Source organism: Pantherophis guttatus, chromosome 18, assembly GCF_059756535.1.
Source record: "Pantherophis guttatus breed Tessera chromosome 18, ASM5975653v1, whole genome shotgun sequence".
NCBI classification, from domain to species: Eukaryota; Metazoa; Chordata; class Lepidosauria; order Squamata; family Colubridae; genus Pantherophis; species Pantherophis guttatus.
This window is the reverse complement of record NC_142080.1, coordinates 2312501-2325548: the sequence shown is the minus strand read 5'-3', so window position 1 is coordinate 2325548 and position 13048 is coordinate 2312501. Positions and strand designations below refer to the sequence as shown.

At 45.5% G+C, this 13048-nt stretch overlaps 4 protein-coding genes across 4 annotated transcripts in view; 2 read left to right on the top strand and 2 right to left on the bottom strand.

The window, feature by feature from the left end:
• Positions 1-13048, top strand: part of LOC132709125 (protein S100-A1-like) — an 83715-nt gene that overhangs the window by 9415 nt on the left and 61252 nt on the right. The gene's annotated exons all lie outside the window — the stretch shown is intronic.
• Positions 1-13048, top strand: part of LOC117657966 (protein S100-A1) — a 73660-nt gene that overhangs the window by 22779 nt on the left and 37833 nt on the right. The window lies entirely within an intron of this gene.
• LOC148111507 (protein S100-A16-like) lies at positions 766-4102 on the bottom strand. Its single transcript, XM_087880735.1, has 3 exons — positions 3989-4102; positions 2074-2243; positions 766-1334 (listed from the first exon to the last, which is right to left on the bottom strand). The coding sequence occupies exons 1-3, from the start codon at positions 3993-3995 to the stop codon at positions 1200-1202; spliced, it is 312 nt and encodes a 103-aa protein (XP_087736861.1). The 5' UTR covers positions 3996-4102; the 3' UTR covers positions 766-1199.
• The window catches only part of LOC117657967 (protein S100-A16-like), a 9591-nt gene continuing 5026 nt past the window's right edge, over positions 8484-13048 (bottom strand). The window contains exons 2-3 of the mRNA XM_034406080.3: positions 10390-10568; positions 8484-8870 (exon numbers count right to left, since the gene is read on the bottom strand). Coding sequence (XP_034261971.1) covers positions 8706-8870; positions 10390-10568 — 344 coding nt within the window. The 3' untranslated portion in view covers positions 8484-8705. The remainder of the gene's footprint in view (positions 8871-10389; positions 10569-13048) is intronic.

The window sequence follows — 13048 nt, the reverse complement described above, 5'->3', positions numbered from 1 at the left end:
GTGCGCAGCCCCCTGCATGCCCCCTGCCCCCGTGCACATGCGTGCACCCCCACACGTGCCCCAACCCCCCATGCATACACGCGTGCCCCCCCGCACGCACTTGATGCCCTGCACATGCGTGGCCGAGACTCGAAGACCAGCTGGCTGGCGGGAGGCTCATGCGCAGTAGAGCTGAACTGGGGCAACAGCTCGCGTGCCCTCTGAGAGGGCTCTGCCTGCCACCTCTGGCATGCCTGCCTTAGGTTCGCCATCACGGCTCTATATCGTTCCAGACAGTCTCCTGTTCAGTCTTTTCTTAGCAAACTCCAGCGATGGAGAACCCACAACTTCTGGTGGCAAGCTGTTCCACTGGTTAATTGTTCTCACCGTTAGGACATTTCTCCTTAATTCCAGGTTGCTTCTCTCCTTGGTTAGTTTCCATCCGTTGCTTCCTGTCCTGCCTTCAGGGGCTTTGGGAAATTATTTGATCCCCCCCTCTTCTTTGGGGTACTGGAGATACTGGGAATACCGCTATCACATCCCCCTCCATGCTTCTTTTCTCTAGGCTGGACATGTGGGCTGGGGGAGGCCACAAGGCAAATGTTTGATCTGTTTTATTAAAAAAAAAAAAAAAAGAATTCTCCTGCTTAACTTAAGTGGGGGGATGTTGTAAGTCGGGGACGACGTGCGTTTTGTTGCAGGGAGACAACCGTTGGCTTCGTCCGTCCTCAATGAGGACCGGAAGCTTGTTGGAAGAGAAAGATTTTCCAAAGAAATCGAAAGCAGTTCTGGGTTTTGAGACACCAACCTTTATTTATTTTATTTTATTAGATTTCTATACCGCCCTTCTCCTGAAGGACTCAGGGCGGTGAACAGCCAAAAGATAAAACACAGAAATACAAAATTTAAAATAGATTAAAACAGATTAAACAATTAAAAATATCCCATAATTAAACAAATTAAAATTAGTGTTTAAAATTTAAGTTTAAAAATTTTAAAAGGGAGAGGATTTAGGATATTGCAGTGTTAATCACAGTTTGACAGCTCCCTTAATTTCTAAGGCGCCCCTACCCCGAATTTCCCCCTGCCCCACATGGGGTATTCTTAGGATTAGCCTCTCCAAAATGCAAGGAATTTAGGGGGTTAAAAATGGCGGCCGAAGGGCTTTGGGGTCATTATTATTTCCCTTGGATTCAGCGGCTGCCTTCCTTTTCCACCTATTATTGCTTATTGCGGGCGATGGGCTTCACAATGCCCCCGATCAAGGCCCAATATTCGTCGAAATCGATCACCCCGTCCCCATCCTGATCCAGTTCCCGGAACAGTTTGTCCACCGCCTCCTTGTTCTTGGTGTTCTAGAAGAAAGAAAGCAGAGGAAAACCGATCAGGCGGAGGAGGAAAACGGAGTCCCACCCAGTTCAGAGGCCCCATGGGGGTCTTTCATTTTGTAGTGGGATCCTTACCCCCCCCCCCGTCTCTCTGTCTGGATTGCAGCCCCCATCGTCCTGAACAGATCACCGTCTCCCTGATGGGAATCCCTAGAAATGTGGAGGGTTAGGGTCAGGGTTTCACATTTCTTGTTGCTGAACCCTCAGTCTGCCAGCCCTACGAGGTAGGCCGGGTCAGAAACAAGAGGGGATCTAAGGATGCTATTTATATAGCTGGGTGGAGAGAGAGAGAGAGAGAGAGAGAGAGAAGGAGGGTCGGAGGAAGGGAGGAAGGAAAGACAGACAGAGAGATGATATAGATAGACAGACAGACAGACAAGACAGATAGACAAGAGATAGAGATATATATGGCAGTGTTTCTCAGTCTTAGCCCCTTTGAAGATGGGTGGACTTCAACTCCCAGAATTCCCCAGCCAGCCAGCTTCGCTTATAGCTTCGATGGCCGAGGAATTCTGGGAGTTGAGGTCCACCCATCTTAAAATATAATCAAACTGAGCTAAATGAAAAGGAGCTAAGCTTGAGAAGTATCAAGATAAGTTCATATTTGTGGGTTACGATCACAGGATCTTGGCAATCCCATCTGAAATACCCTCCCGTTGGAGCCCAAATTTGAACGGGACCCGAGTTCAGGAGCTGCCCTACTCACACGCAACATGTGGCTCAGCTCACTTTGGAGCATGTTTTTAAATTCGGACTTTCTGATCCCCTCTTTTCCAAGCCCAAGTTTATTTTTGCTGGAGTATTTGTTGTAATAGTTCACCATGGTTTCGATAGCCAACTCAAGTTCGCTCAGCACTGTCCCGCTGCCCTTGGTTCCTGAGGAGAGAAAAAAAAATAGCTTTGATCACCTGTTGGTCCCCTTTCCTCTTGGATGAAATGAATAAATCAAGAGCTTTCTCAAGGCAAGGTAGGGAGACAAGGTAGGAGAAGCACACACATATATAAAATTTAAAACGATTTAAAAGCCTATTAAATAATTTGGCCCAACTATTCAAATAAAAACCCCATTTTAAAATTAAAAAGTGAAAAAAATTAGGCCAGCCCGGCTTGTTGGAATAAAAACGTTTTGAGGGCACGGCAAAAGGTGCGCAAGTCGGGAATCCTCCGTATCCCGGGGGGGCAGTTCGTTCCAGAGGGCAGGTGCCCCCACAGAGAAGGCTCTCCCCCTGGGGTTCGCCAGTCGACATTGCTTGACCGATGGCACCCGGAGGAGCCCCTCTCTGTGGGAGCGTACTGGCCGGTGGGAGGCTATTGGTAGCAGCAAGCGGTCTTGTAAGTACCCAGGTCCTAAGCCATGGAGCGCTCTGAAGATGGTAACCAAAACCTTGAATCGCACCCGGAAGACCACTGGGAGCCAGTGCAGCTCGCGCAGGAGAGGTGTTACATGGGAGCGCCCTGTCGCTCGCATAATCCCCCGCGCGGCCACATTCTGGACCAGTTGGAGCCTCCGGGTGCTCTTCAAGGGGAGCCCCATGTAGAGAGCATTGCAGTAGTCCAGGCGGGAAGTGACGAGGGCATGAGTGACCGTGCGCAAGGAGTCCCGGTCCAGAAAGGGATGCAACTGGCGAATCAGGCGAACCTGATAGAAGGCCCCCCTGGCCACAGCCGTCACACGCTCTTGTAAAGACAGCCGTGCGTCCAGGAGGACACCCAAGTTGCGAGCTCTCTCCGTGGGGGCCAACGACTCGCCCCCAATAGTCAGCAATGGAACTTTGCTGGCTATACCGGGACGCCGGGAGCCACAGCCACTCAGTCTTGGAAGGGTTGAGTCTGAGCCTGTTCCTCCCCATCCAGATCCGCACGGCCTCCAGGCACCGGGACATCACGCCGAGCGCATCATTGGGGTGGTCCGGGGTGGAGATGTACAGCTGAGTGTCCTCAGCGTACTGATGGAGCTTCACCCCGAAACCATGGATGATCTCGCCCAGCGGCTTCACATAAACGTTGAACAGAAGGGACGAGAGGACCGACCCCTGAGGCGCCCCACAAACAAGGCGCCTCGGGGTCGACCTCTGCCCCCCTGCCAACACAGATTGCGACCGGTCAGAGAGGAAGGAGGAGAACCACCGCAACACGGTGTCTCCTACCCCCAACCCCTCTAACCGGAATCCTTGACTCTTGGAGGTCACAAAAATGGGGCTCGCGTGACCTTGGGACACAGCGACGGTCATCAGTACGAGTCAGTTGCCAAGTGTCCGAATTTTGATGGTTGCCACGGTCGTAAAGCCTGAAAAAAACCGCTCCCGAGTCCCTTCGAACGGTTCGCTAAAATGGATGGTTGTAAGTCAAGGACTGCCTGGATCGGCCAAGCCAGCCAGATGTTCAAGAAGGATTTGTCCAGTCCTTCCCGAAGATCTGGGGATGGGCAGATGTGGTTGTGCGGATGTGTTAAAACCCTCGTGGTGGGACACCGGCTGTGCCACGTCAAGCTACCTTTTTGAAAATTGGGGATTTTCGTCACTAATCTCTCGCTTGCTTTTGGGGGGGGGCATTTTACGGGTCCCCCTGCCCACCTCTTTACCTTCCAAAGCCCCCCATTGTGCCCCCCCCCAATTCCTTACCTTCCATAATGGTTCTCTGGCTTCGACTCTGGCGGCTTTGTTATCCTGCCCGCTCCGACTCGCCTCTCTTTACCAAGCTGGTCTATTTCAGAGTCAGTTCGTCGTATCAGACGTCTGGATGATGAGACCGGGACCGGGCTCCTTTTTAAAGAGAAAATCCCCTTCTTATCTCCCTTCCCCCCCCCCTCACCGCCCTCCTGCCCTCTTTGGACTTTTCCACTGACTCACGCCCATGACGCAGATCCGACGTGGCCCTTGTGCCAAATCGCTGACCCTGGCATCGGGACAAGGCAGGGCACCTGATCTCCTGGACGGGACAGTCAAGGCCCAGGCTGAAGAAGCCACAAGAAAATTTTAAAAAACTCCGAGGGAGGCTCAGGGTAGCATTTGTGGCGAGGACCTGCATGGTGGCACGTCCGTTGCATTCTCCCGGCCGTGCCCCCCGCAAGCTGCTCTGAGCCACCTCCGAGCATGACAGTGTCCTTGTTAATCCAGAACTGCACCTTAAAACGCTTCGGGTTAATCAGTTATCACTCAATCTCAGCCAGAATAGAACTGGAAGGGGCCTCGGAGGTCTTCTAGTCCAACCCCCTGCTCAAGCAGGAGACTCAGTCTAGACCATTCCAGACAAGCAGCTGTCCAGTGAAAACCTCCAGTGTTGAAGCGCCCACAGCTTCTAGTGGCAAGCTGTTCCACGGGTTAATTGTTCTCACGGTCGGGAAACTTCTCCTTATTCCCAGGTTGAATCTCTCCTTGATCAGTTTCCATCCATTCTTCCTTGCCTGGCCTTCAAAGGTGCTTTGGAGAAGAGCTTGGCCCCCTTCCTCGTTTCTGGGGCAGCCCCTCAAATATTGGAAGATGCTCTCCTGTCTCCCCTGGTCCTTCTCTTCACTAGACTAGCCATGTCTTCTGTCCATCCATGGTTCACTCAGATGTCTTTCTTTCTTTCTTTCTTTCTTTCTTTCTTTCTTTCTTTCTTTCTTTCTTTCTTTCTTTCTTTTTATTTCTTCCTTCCTTCCTTCCCTCCCTCCCTCCCCTCCTTTCTTTCTTTCTTTCTTTCTTTCTTTCTTTCTTTCTTTCTTTCTTTCTTTCTTTCCTTCCTTCCTTCCTTCCTTCCTTCCTTCCTTCCTTCCTTCCTTTCTTTCTTTCTTCTGCTTTGGAAAATAGCTTGACCCCCTTCCTCCTCTCTGTGGCAGCCCCTCAAATATTGGAACATTTCTATCCTGTCTCTCCTGGTCCTTCTCTTCACTAGACTAGCCGTGTCTTCTGTCCATCCATGGTTCACTCAGATGTCTTTCTTTCTTTCTTTCTTTCTTTCTTTCTTTCTTTCTTTCTTTCTTTCTTTCTTTCTTTCTTTCCCCTCCCTCCCTTCCACCTCTTTCTTTCTTTCTTTCCCCTCCCTCCTTCCCTTCCACCTCTTTCTTTCTTTCTTTCTTTCTTTCTTTCTTTCTTTCTTTACTTTCTTTCTCTCTTTCGTTCTTTCTTTCTTTCTTTCTTTCCCCTCCCTCCCTTCCACCTCTTTCTTTCTTTCTTTCTTTCTTTCTTTCTTTCTTTCTTTCTTTCTTTCTTTCTTTCTTTCTTTCTTTCTTTCTTTCTTTCTTTCTTTCGATGGAAACTCACCAAGGACAGAAGGAACGAAGGAGAAATTCCCCTGATGGGAGAAAACAATAAATCAGTGGATTGTATTTGGCTTGGCAACCAGCCTTGAATTTATCACCCTTTTTTTTTTTTTTTATGACTGCCATTTATGACGCTTTTGATATAACGGGTTTCCAAAGAAATCTCGACTCTAGTAAAGTTAACTAGACTGAAGGAGAAATTTCCTGGTTATGAGAACAATGAGTCAATGGAATTACTCGCCACCAGAAGTTGTGGCTGCTCCATCGCTGGAGGTTTTGAAGAAGAGACTGGATGGCCATTTGTCTGGAATTATGTAGGGTCTCCTGCCTGAGTGGAGGGATGAACTAGAAGACCTCCGAGGTCCCTTCCGTGATTCCAAGGAATACTCCCGTCCCGGAGATCCTTTTAGCGTTCAGAAGGACGGATTTTGAGAGCAGTTTTCTCTACAAAATACCACAAGTTGGATGGTTGGAACCGGGTTCAACAGCCCCCATATTCCCCCCCTCGCCCCTCTCCATAGAGACCGGTGCCCAGTTTGTGCCAGGGGTTGACACGTTGCCCCGTCCCACGAGACACGCCTGGCCTTCAATCTCTTTAAAGAGCAAATGAATCAACCAAAAGCGTGACTTGATTAACCTAACCCAGAATTAATTTAAAGCCGTGATTATTTTCTATTTTATTTTGACCTATGGGCTGTGTTTCAACCTGCTGAAAAGGACATTTTTAATCGATGGGCATCCAAATCTGATTTAATAATAGAACAAGAGTCTGGGTGAAGGGCACAAGGTAAATATTTTACCTGTTTTACTAAAAAAATCTTCTTCTTAACATAGAAATGGGGGAGGTTGTAGCTTTGCAGACCCAAAATGTTACCCAAAAGTGTATTTTAAAACTTAGTTTGTATAAAAAAGTGTGTTTTAAAAGTTTGCTTGCTAATATCGAAAAGGAATAGAACAGAAACTTAGCTTTCAAGTTTTGATTCTGCAGCCGACCTTGTTCTGGTTATTTATTTAATTTATTTATTCCAATTTATATACCACCCTTCTCCCGAAGGACTCAGGGCGGCGTACAGCCAAAAGTAAAAGCACACAAATATAAAATTTAAAACGATTTAAAAGCCTATTAAATAATTTGGCCCAACTATTCAAATAAAAACCCCATTTTGGGGGGGGGATTTTTTTTTTTTTTTTAAACAAAACTTAAGACATAAAACAATTATCATCCATTACAATTACAGAAAGTGTATTGATTGGTTACAAAGCTTTTGTGCTTAATCCTCTATCCAACATTTTCTTATTTAACAGTTTAGTACATTATTATTCTCATTTACCAATTATTTAACAGTAAATTGTCCTCTATAAGGAGAAAAAAAAGACCCCTTTATATGTTTTATTATCTTATCCATTTCACATTTCATTTCCATTCTTTCTTGTCTAACCATTGATAAAATAAATCCCATATCAAACGATATTGTTTATCTTCTTGTTCCCTAATGTCAAATGTCAATTTACTCATTTCAGCACACTCCAAAATTTTCTTGATAACGTCGTCATCCGTGGGTATCTTCTCACCTTTCCAGTTTTTAGCAAATACAATTCTAGCTGCCGTTAAAACATTCACAATTAAATATCTCATTTCTCTATTGTATATTTCTGGTAAAATCCCCAATAGAAATGATCTCTGGTTTAAAGTCAATAATGTTTCTTTGTCATTTTTTCCAGCCATTTGTGGATTTTAGTCCAATATCTTTATGAGCCCGGAGTCTGATGACACTTCCAACATTTCTCCGATTTATTCTTGTACATTCTGGCTATTCTTGCCGGGGGGTAAATGCCACCTGTAAAACATCTTATACAAGTTTTCCTTATATGCTGTTGACATTGTCATTTTATAATTCTGCAACTATAATTTTTCCCATTTCTCTAAGTCAATCCCATGACCCACATTTTTCCCCCATGCAATCATTGTTTCTTTAACTTGTTCTTCTGCCAATTTTACTTCTAATAAATGACTGTACAATTTTTTAACTACATGGTCATCAGAACCTGTTAAGATTTTATCTAAGTTTGTCAAGTTACTATAAAAACCCTCCATTTTAGAATCTTCATCATATCTAGACTGTATTCATATCCACTGTATAAATCAGTGGATTGTATTTGGCTTGGCAACCAGCCTTGAATTTATGACCCTTTTTTTTTTTTATGACTGCCATTTATGATGCTTTTGATATAACGGGTTTCCAAAGAAATCTCGACTCTAGTAAAGTTAACTAGACTGAAGGAGAAATTTGCTGGTTCTTGAGGACAATGAACCTGTGGATCCTTTTAGCGTTCAGAAGGACGGATTTTGAGAGCAGTTTTCTCTACAAAATACCACAAGTTGGATGGTTGGAACCGGGTTCAACAGCCCCCATATTCCCCCCCTCGCCCCTCTCAATAGAGAGTGGTGCCCAGTTTGTGCCAGGGGTTGGCACGATGCCCCGTCCCACGAGACAGGCCCGGCCTTAATTCTCTTTAAAGAGCAAATGAATCAACCGAAGCGTGACTTGATTAACCTAACCCAGAATTAATTTAAAGCCGTGATTATTTTCTCTTTTATTTTGACCTACGGGCTGTGTTTCAACCTCCTGAAAAGGACATATTTATTGACGGGCATCCAAATCTGATTTAACAAGAGTCTGGGGGGGCCACAAGGTAAATATTTTACCTGTTTTACTAAAAAAATCTTCTGCTCAACATAGAAATGGGGGAGGTTGTAAGTCGGGGACAACGTGTGTTTTGTTGCAGAGAGACAACATGTTGGCCTTGCCTGTCCTCAATGAGGACCGGAAGCTTGTTTGAGGAGAAAGATTTCACAAAGAAATTAGAAGCGGTTCTGAGTTTTGAGGCTCCAACTTTTATTACAGTGTTATTCACAGTTTGACAGCTCCCTTAATTTCTGAGAACAACCCCCCCCACCCTGCCCCGAATTTCCCCTTCCCCACATGGGGTATTCTTAAGATTAGCCGGTCCAAAATGCAGGGAACTTGAGGGGTTAAAAACGGGGGTGAAAGGCGGTCATTACAGTAGATTATTTCCTGTTGATTCAGCGGCCGCCTTTATTTTTTGAATTTCTCGCTCTCTTCCTGCTGTCGGATCAGGCAGGAGATGGGGCTGGCGATGCCCCCAATCAAGTTCCAATATTCGTCGAAGTTGATCTCCCCGTCTTGATTCTCATCCAGGTCGCAGATCAGTTTGTCGGCCGCCTGCCTGTTCTTGGTGTCCTGGAGTGGGTAGGAAGCAGAGGAAAACCGATCAGGCGGAGGAGGAAAACTAATTACCTTCCATTTCATAGGCGCGATGTGGAGGGTGGGGGTATAACTCTTTTCTTTAATTTTGGAGTGGGTCACTTCTAGGCGGTGGCCTAGAGGTGGAGCTCTCGCCTCACAATCAGGAGACTGTGAGTTCGACCCTAGGTAGAGGCAGATATTTCTCTCTGGGCACAATGAGAATATTATCTGCTGAACAAAACTCCGCATTGGCGACAGGGAAGGGCATCCGGCCAGTAAAACATTCTGCTAACTCCATTCAGTTGCCCGGACTCCACCCCGATGCAAGGGATTATGGGCTTGTTAAAAGAAGATGATGACGCTTAGCCCTTCTCTCTCTGTCTGGCTTGCAATCCCCATCATCCTGAATGGATAACCGTCTCCCTGATGGGAGTTGGAGTCCCTAGAAATGGGGAGAGAGTCCAGTTTTGCATTTTCTTCCCTTGAGCTCAGTCCACCAGCCCTTCGAGGTAGAACGATCAGAAACAGGAGGGAGTCTCATATCAAAGCTATAAGCAAAGCTGGCTGGTGTGTGTGTGTGTGCAATTGTGTGTGTGTATATACACATACACACCCCTAGAGGTGCTAGGGGTGTCTTACCCCCACAGTATTTGTTTCCAGAAAATAAGTCATCTATATACCAAGTTTGGTTGAAATTGTTTGAGGCTTTCCAGAGTTATGCTGGAACATACATACACCCCCCCCACACACACACACACCAGGGAGCCATTGAGAGGGGCCTTTCTTCCCCCTACTCCTATGCCCATCATCCCTGCCCTCTTCCTTCCCCCTCCCATGCACTCCTCTTTCCCGCCCTGGCTACGATCCTGGCATTTTGCCCCAAATCCACCAGGGGGTGCCTTCATCCAACATAAATGAACACCAGGCACTTCCCCATTGGTCCACTGGAGGGCGAACATCACAGCTGGCTTTCCAGAGGAAGCTGCAAAGGAGCTGACATCACAAACAATTGCCACTCTAGGACACTACACTCGCTTTCCTTAACAGCAGAGGAGTTCCAGAGTGATGCTGGAATACACACATTCAGACACACACAACCCCACATACGCCAGGGGTGTCTTAACCCCCCCCCCCCCCAGTATTTATTTCCAGAGAGTAAGTCATCTGTGTACCAAGTTTGGTTGAAATTGCTTGAGGCGTTGCAGAGTTATGCTGGAACATACATACATACAGCCTTTTATATATGTGTGTGTTTTTCAAGCTTAGCAACTTTTACGATGAGCGGACTTCGACTCCCAGAATTCCCCAGCCTAAGCAAAGCTGGCTGGGGAATTCTGGGAGTTGAGGTCCACCCATCTTAAAAGTTGTCAAGGTTATAAGAAACATTGACCGAAGAACGGTAACTTTCTTGCTGTGGGTTAGGATGACAAAATCCTGAAATACCCATCTCAGATCCCTCACAGTTGGAGCCCAAATTTGGACGGGACCCGAGTTCAGGAGCCGCCCCGCTCACCGTCAACATGTGGTTCAGTTCGTGGCTGAGCATTTTTCTGAAATCGGATTTGCTGATCCCGCGGCGTCTACGGCAACAACATCCTTTGCCAGAATATTTGTCGTAATTCTTCACCAGAGTTTGGATCGCCCACTCGAGCTCCGAAGAATCTCCTGTCACCCTCATGCTGCCCTTGGTTCCTGGGGGTGGGGGGGGGAGAAGTAAAAAAAAAAAACACCTTCGATCACCTGTTGGTACCCTTTCCACTTTGTGAAATGAATAAAATGTAAGAGCTTCCTCAATGCACAGGGAGCTCCTGCCTGTAATTACTCAGAGAGAGGCTGCGAAATGCAGCTTTACAGCCTTCAGCAAAGAGGAAGAAATAAAAAGAAAAGGACAAGAATACCGAAAGGAGAAATAAAATAAGAACATAAAAAGGAAACGCATGAAGGAAAAGAACGAATGAAAAAAAAAATAAAAGCAGGAAAGCAGGAAGAACAAAATAGGCATGAGAAATAGAGAAGGAAGGAAAACTCAGAACGAAAACGCCTCGTGAGAATATACGACGGGCAGTCTAGACATTAGATAAATTAGTTTATATAAATAAACAAAATTAAATTTACATGCCTGGCTAGACACCTCCCATTCCGAATTCGGAAAACGGCTCATCCCAGATCGACGCATTGAATTTCAGTTAGCAGCTCCCTCTGCTTTCCTTCCTGAGGACTAACAGCTTGGATTAAACCCAACCAGCCCGCCAAAGACTTTTTTTTCCCGCTGAACAACTGTGGCAGGAAAGGTCGTCCAACGAGCCCAAAGCTCACTTAACCAATGCCTCGCTTAGCGGCGGAAACGCCGGGCTCAATGATGGTCGTAACTCGAGAACCGTACGACGCAAATGGCAAATTAAAATTTGTTCACAGAGCAGATGTTCCTTCGGGGCAATATCTATTTTGGATGCCAACCAAGCGGCTTTTTGCAAATTTTGCAAAAAAAATAAAATTGGATGGCTCCCATCTCGCGGCAGGGAAAGATCGCCACGGGGAATATCTGAAAAAAAAAATTTGTTGTCAAACAAAGTCCCGACTGGGTAAAAAAAATAAAATTAAATCTCTGCTTTTTTAAAAAAAAAACAACCACAGTTTCTTTGCCTGTTTTGATGTGGGTTTGATTGGCTTTCTCCTTGAGCCGGCAATTCTGGTCTCTCCGGAGATTTTTGCGTTATTCGTCATTCGGGAGAGGTGTGGGTTTCCGCGGGGTTGCGTTTTGTGCAACAACTTAACAAAGCTTGGCGTTAGTTCTCGGGTTTGTTTTTTTTTTGCCAGCAACAGTGAAATTTTTTTTTTTAAATTGAAAACAAATACAACAGATAAAGAAACCTAGCTTTGAATGTTTGGTTATTCAGCCAACATTGCTCTGGTTAAATATGATTGTATTAGAATTAGAATGAATAGAATGGAAGAGGGGAGAGGAGAGAAGAGAATAAAGAGGAGAATAGAATGGAGAAAATAATAGAAGAATAGAATAGAATATTGAATGAAAGAATAGAATAGAATAAAAAATAGAACAGGATTAAGAATGAAAGAAATAGAATATAGAATAGAATAGAATAGAATAGAATAGAATAGAATAGAATAGAATAGAATGAAGAATGAAAGAATAGAGTAGAAGAATATAGAAAATAATAGAATAATATAGAAGAGAATAGAATGGAGAAAATAATAGAAGAATAGAGAATAGAATAGAATATTGGATGAAAGAATAGAGTAGAATAGAAAATAGACCAGAATTAAGAATGAAAGAAATAGAATAGAATATAGAAAAGAATAGAATAGAATAGAATAGAATTAAGAATGAAAGAAATAGAATAGATTATAGAAAAGAATAGAATAGAATAGAATTAAGAATGAAAGAATAGAATAGAATAGAATAGAATAGAATAGAATAGAATAGAATAGAATAGAATAGAATAGAATAGAATAGAATAGGACCTTGGAGGTCTTCTAGTCCAACCCCCTGCTTCACGTGACACACACACACCCCGGGATTCTGCGACCGTCATAAATACGACTCGGTTGACCAACATCTCCATTTTGATCACGTGACCACGGGGGAATACCGCGGCGGTCGTTAAGTGTGAAAAAAAAACCAGTCCTAAGTCCCTTTTTTTCCCCCCAGTGCCGCTGTAACTTCAGTCACTAAACAAGCAGTTGTTAAGTCAAGGACCACCGGTGTTATTATTTACGGTTCTTTGCAAAGTCAGCCGGACGTTCTGACTGGATTTGGCATTTTTATCCACTTCATGTGAGTTATACTGGCGAACTGGTAGCGCCGGGATTCGAAACCCACGAACGATGCGGTTGTGCGACGTCGTTCAAGGCCTCGGCGCAGGACATCCGTTGTGCAAAATGAAACGGACCCGATGACGGATTTCGTCATTGGAAATTTGGGGTGCTCCTATTTCCTCCCCCCCCCCCAAAAAAATTCAGAGCCTGGGAAAATGGGAGGTTTGGATGCACCCCAAAGAATTCACCCCCGAAGGAGGAGGAGGAGGAGGAACCGGATAACGTAGGAGGTGGACACCCCCACACACACACACCCCTGTTGCGATAAAGGAGTTGCCGTCGTCTTTGCGTAACTCTAGCCAAGCTCGTTTGTCTCGCTTTCCTCCCAGACGGCA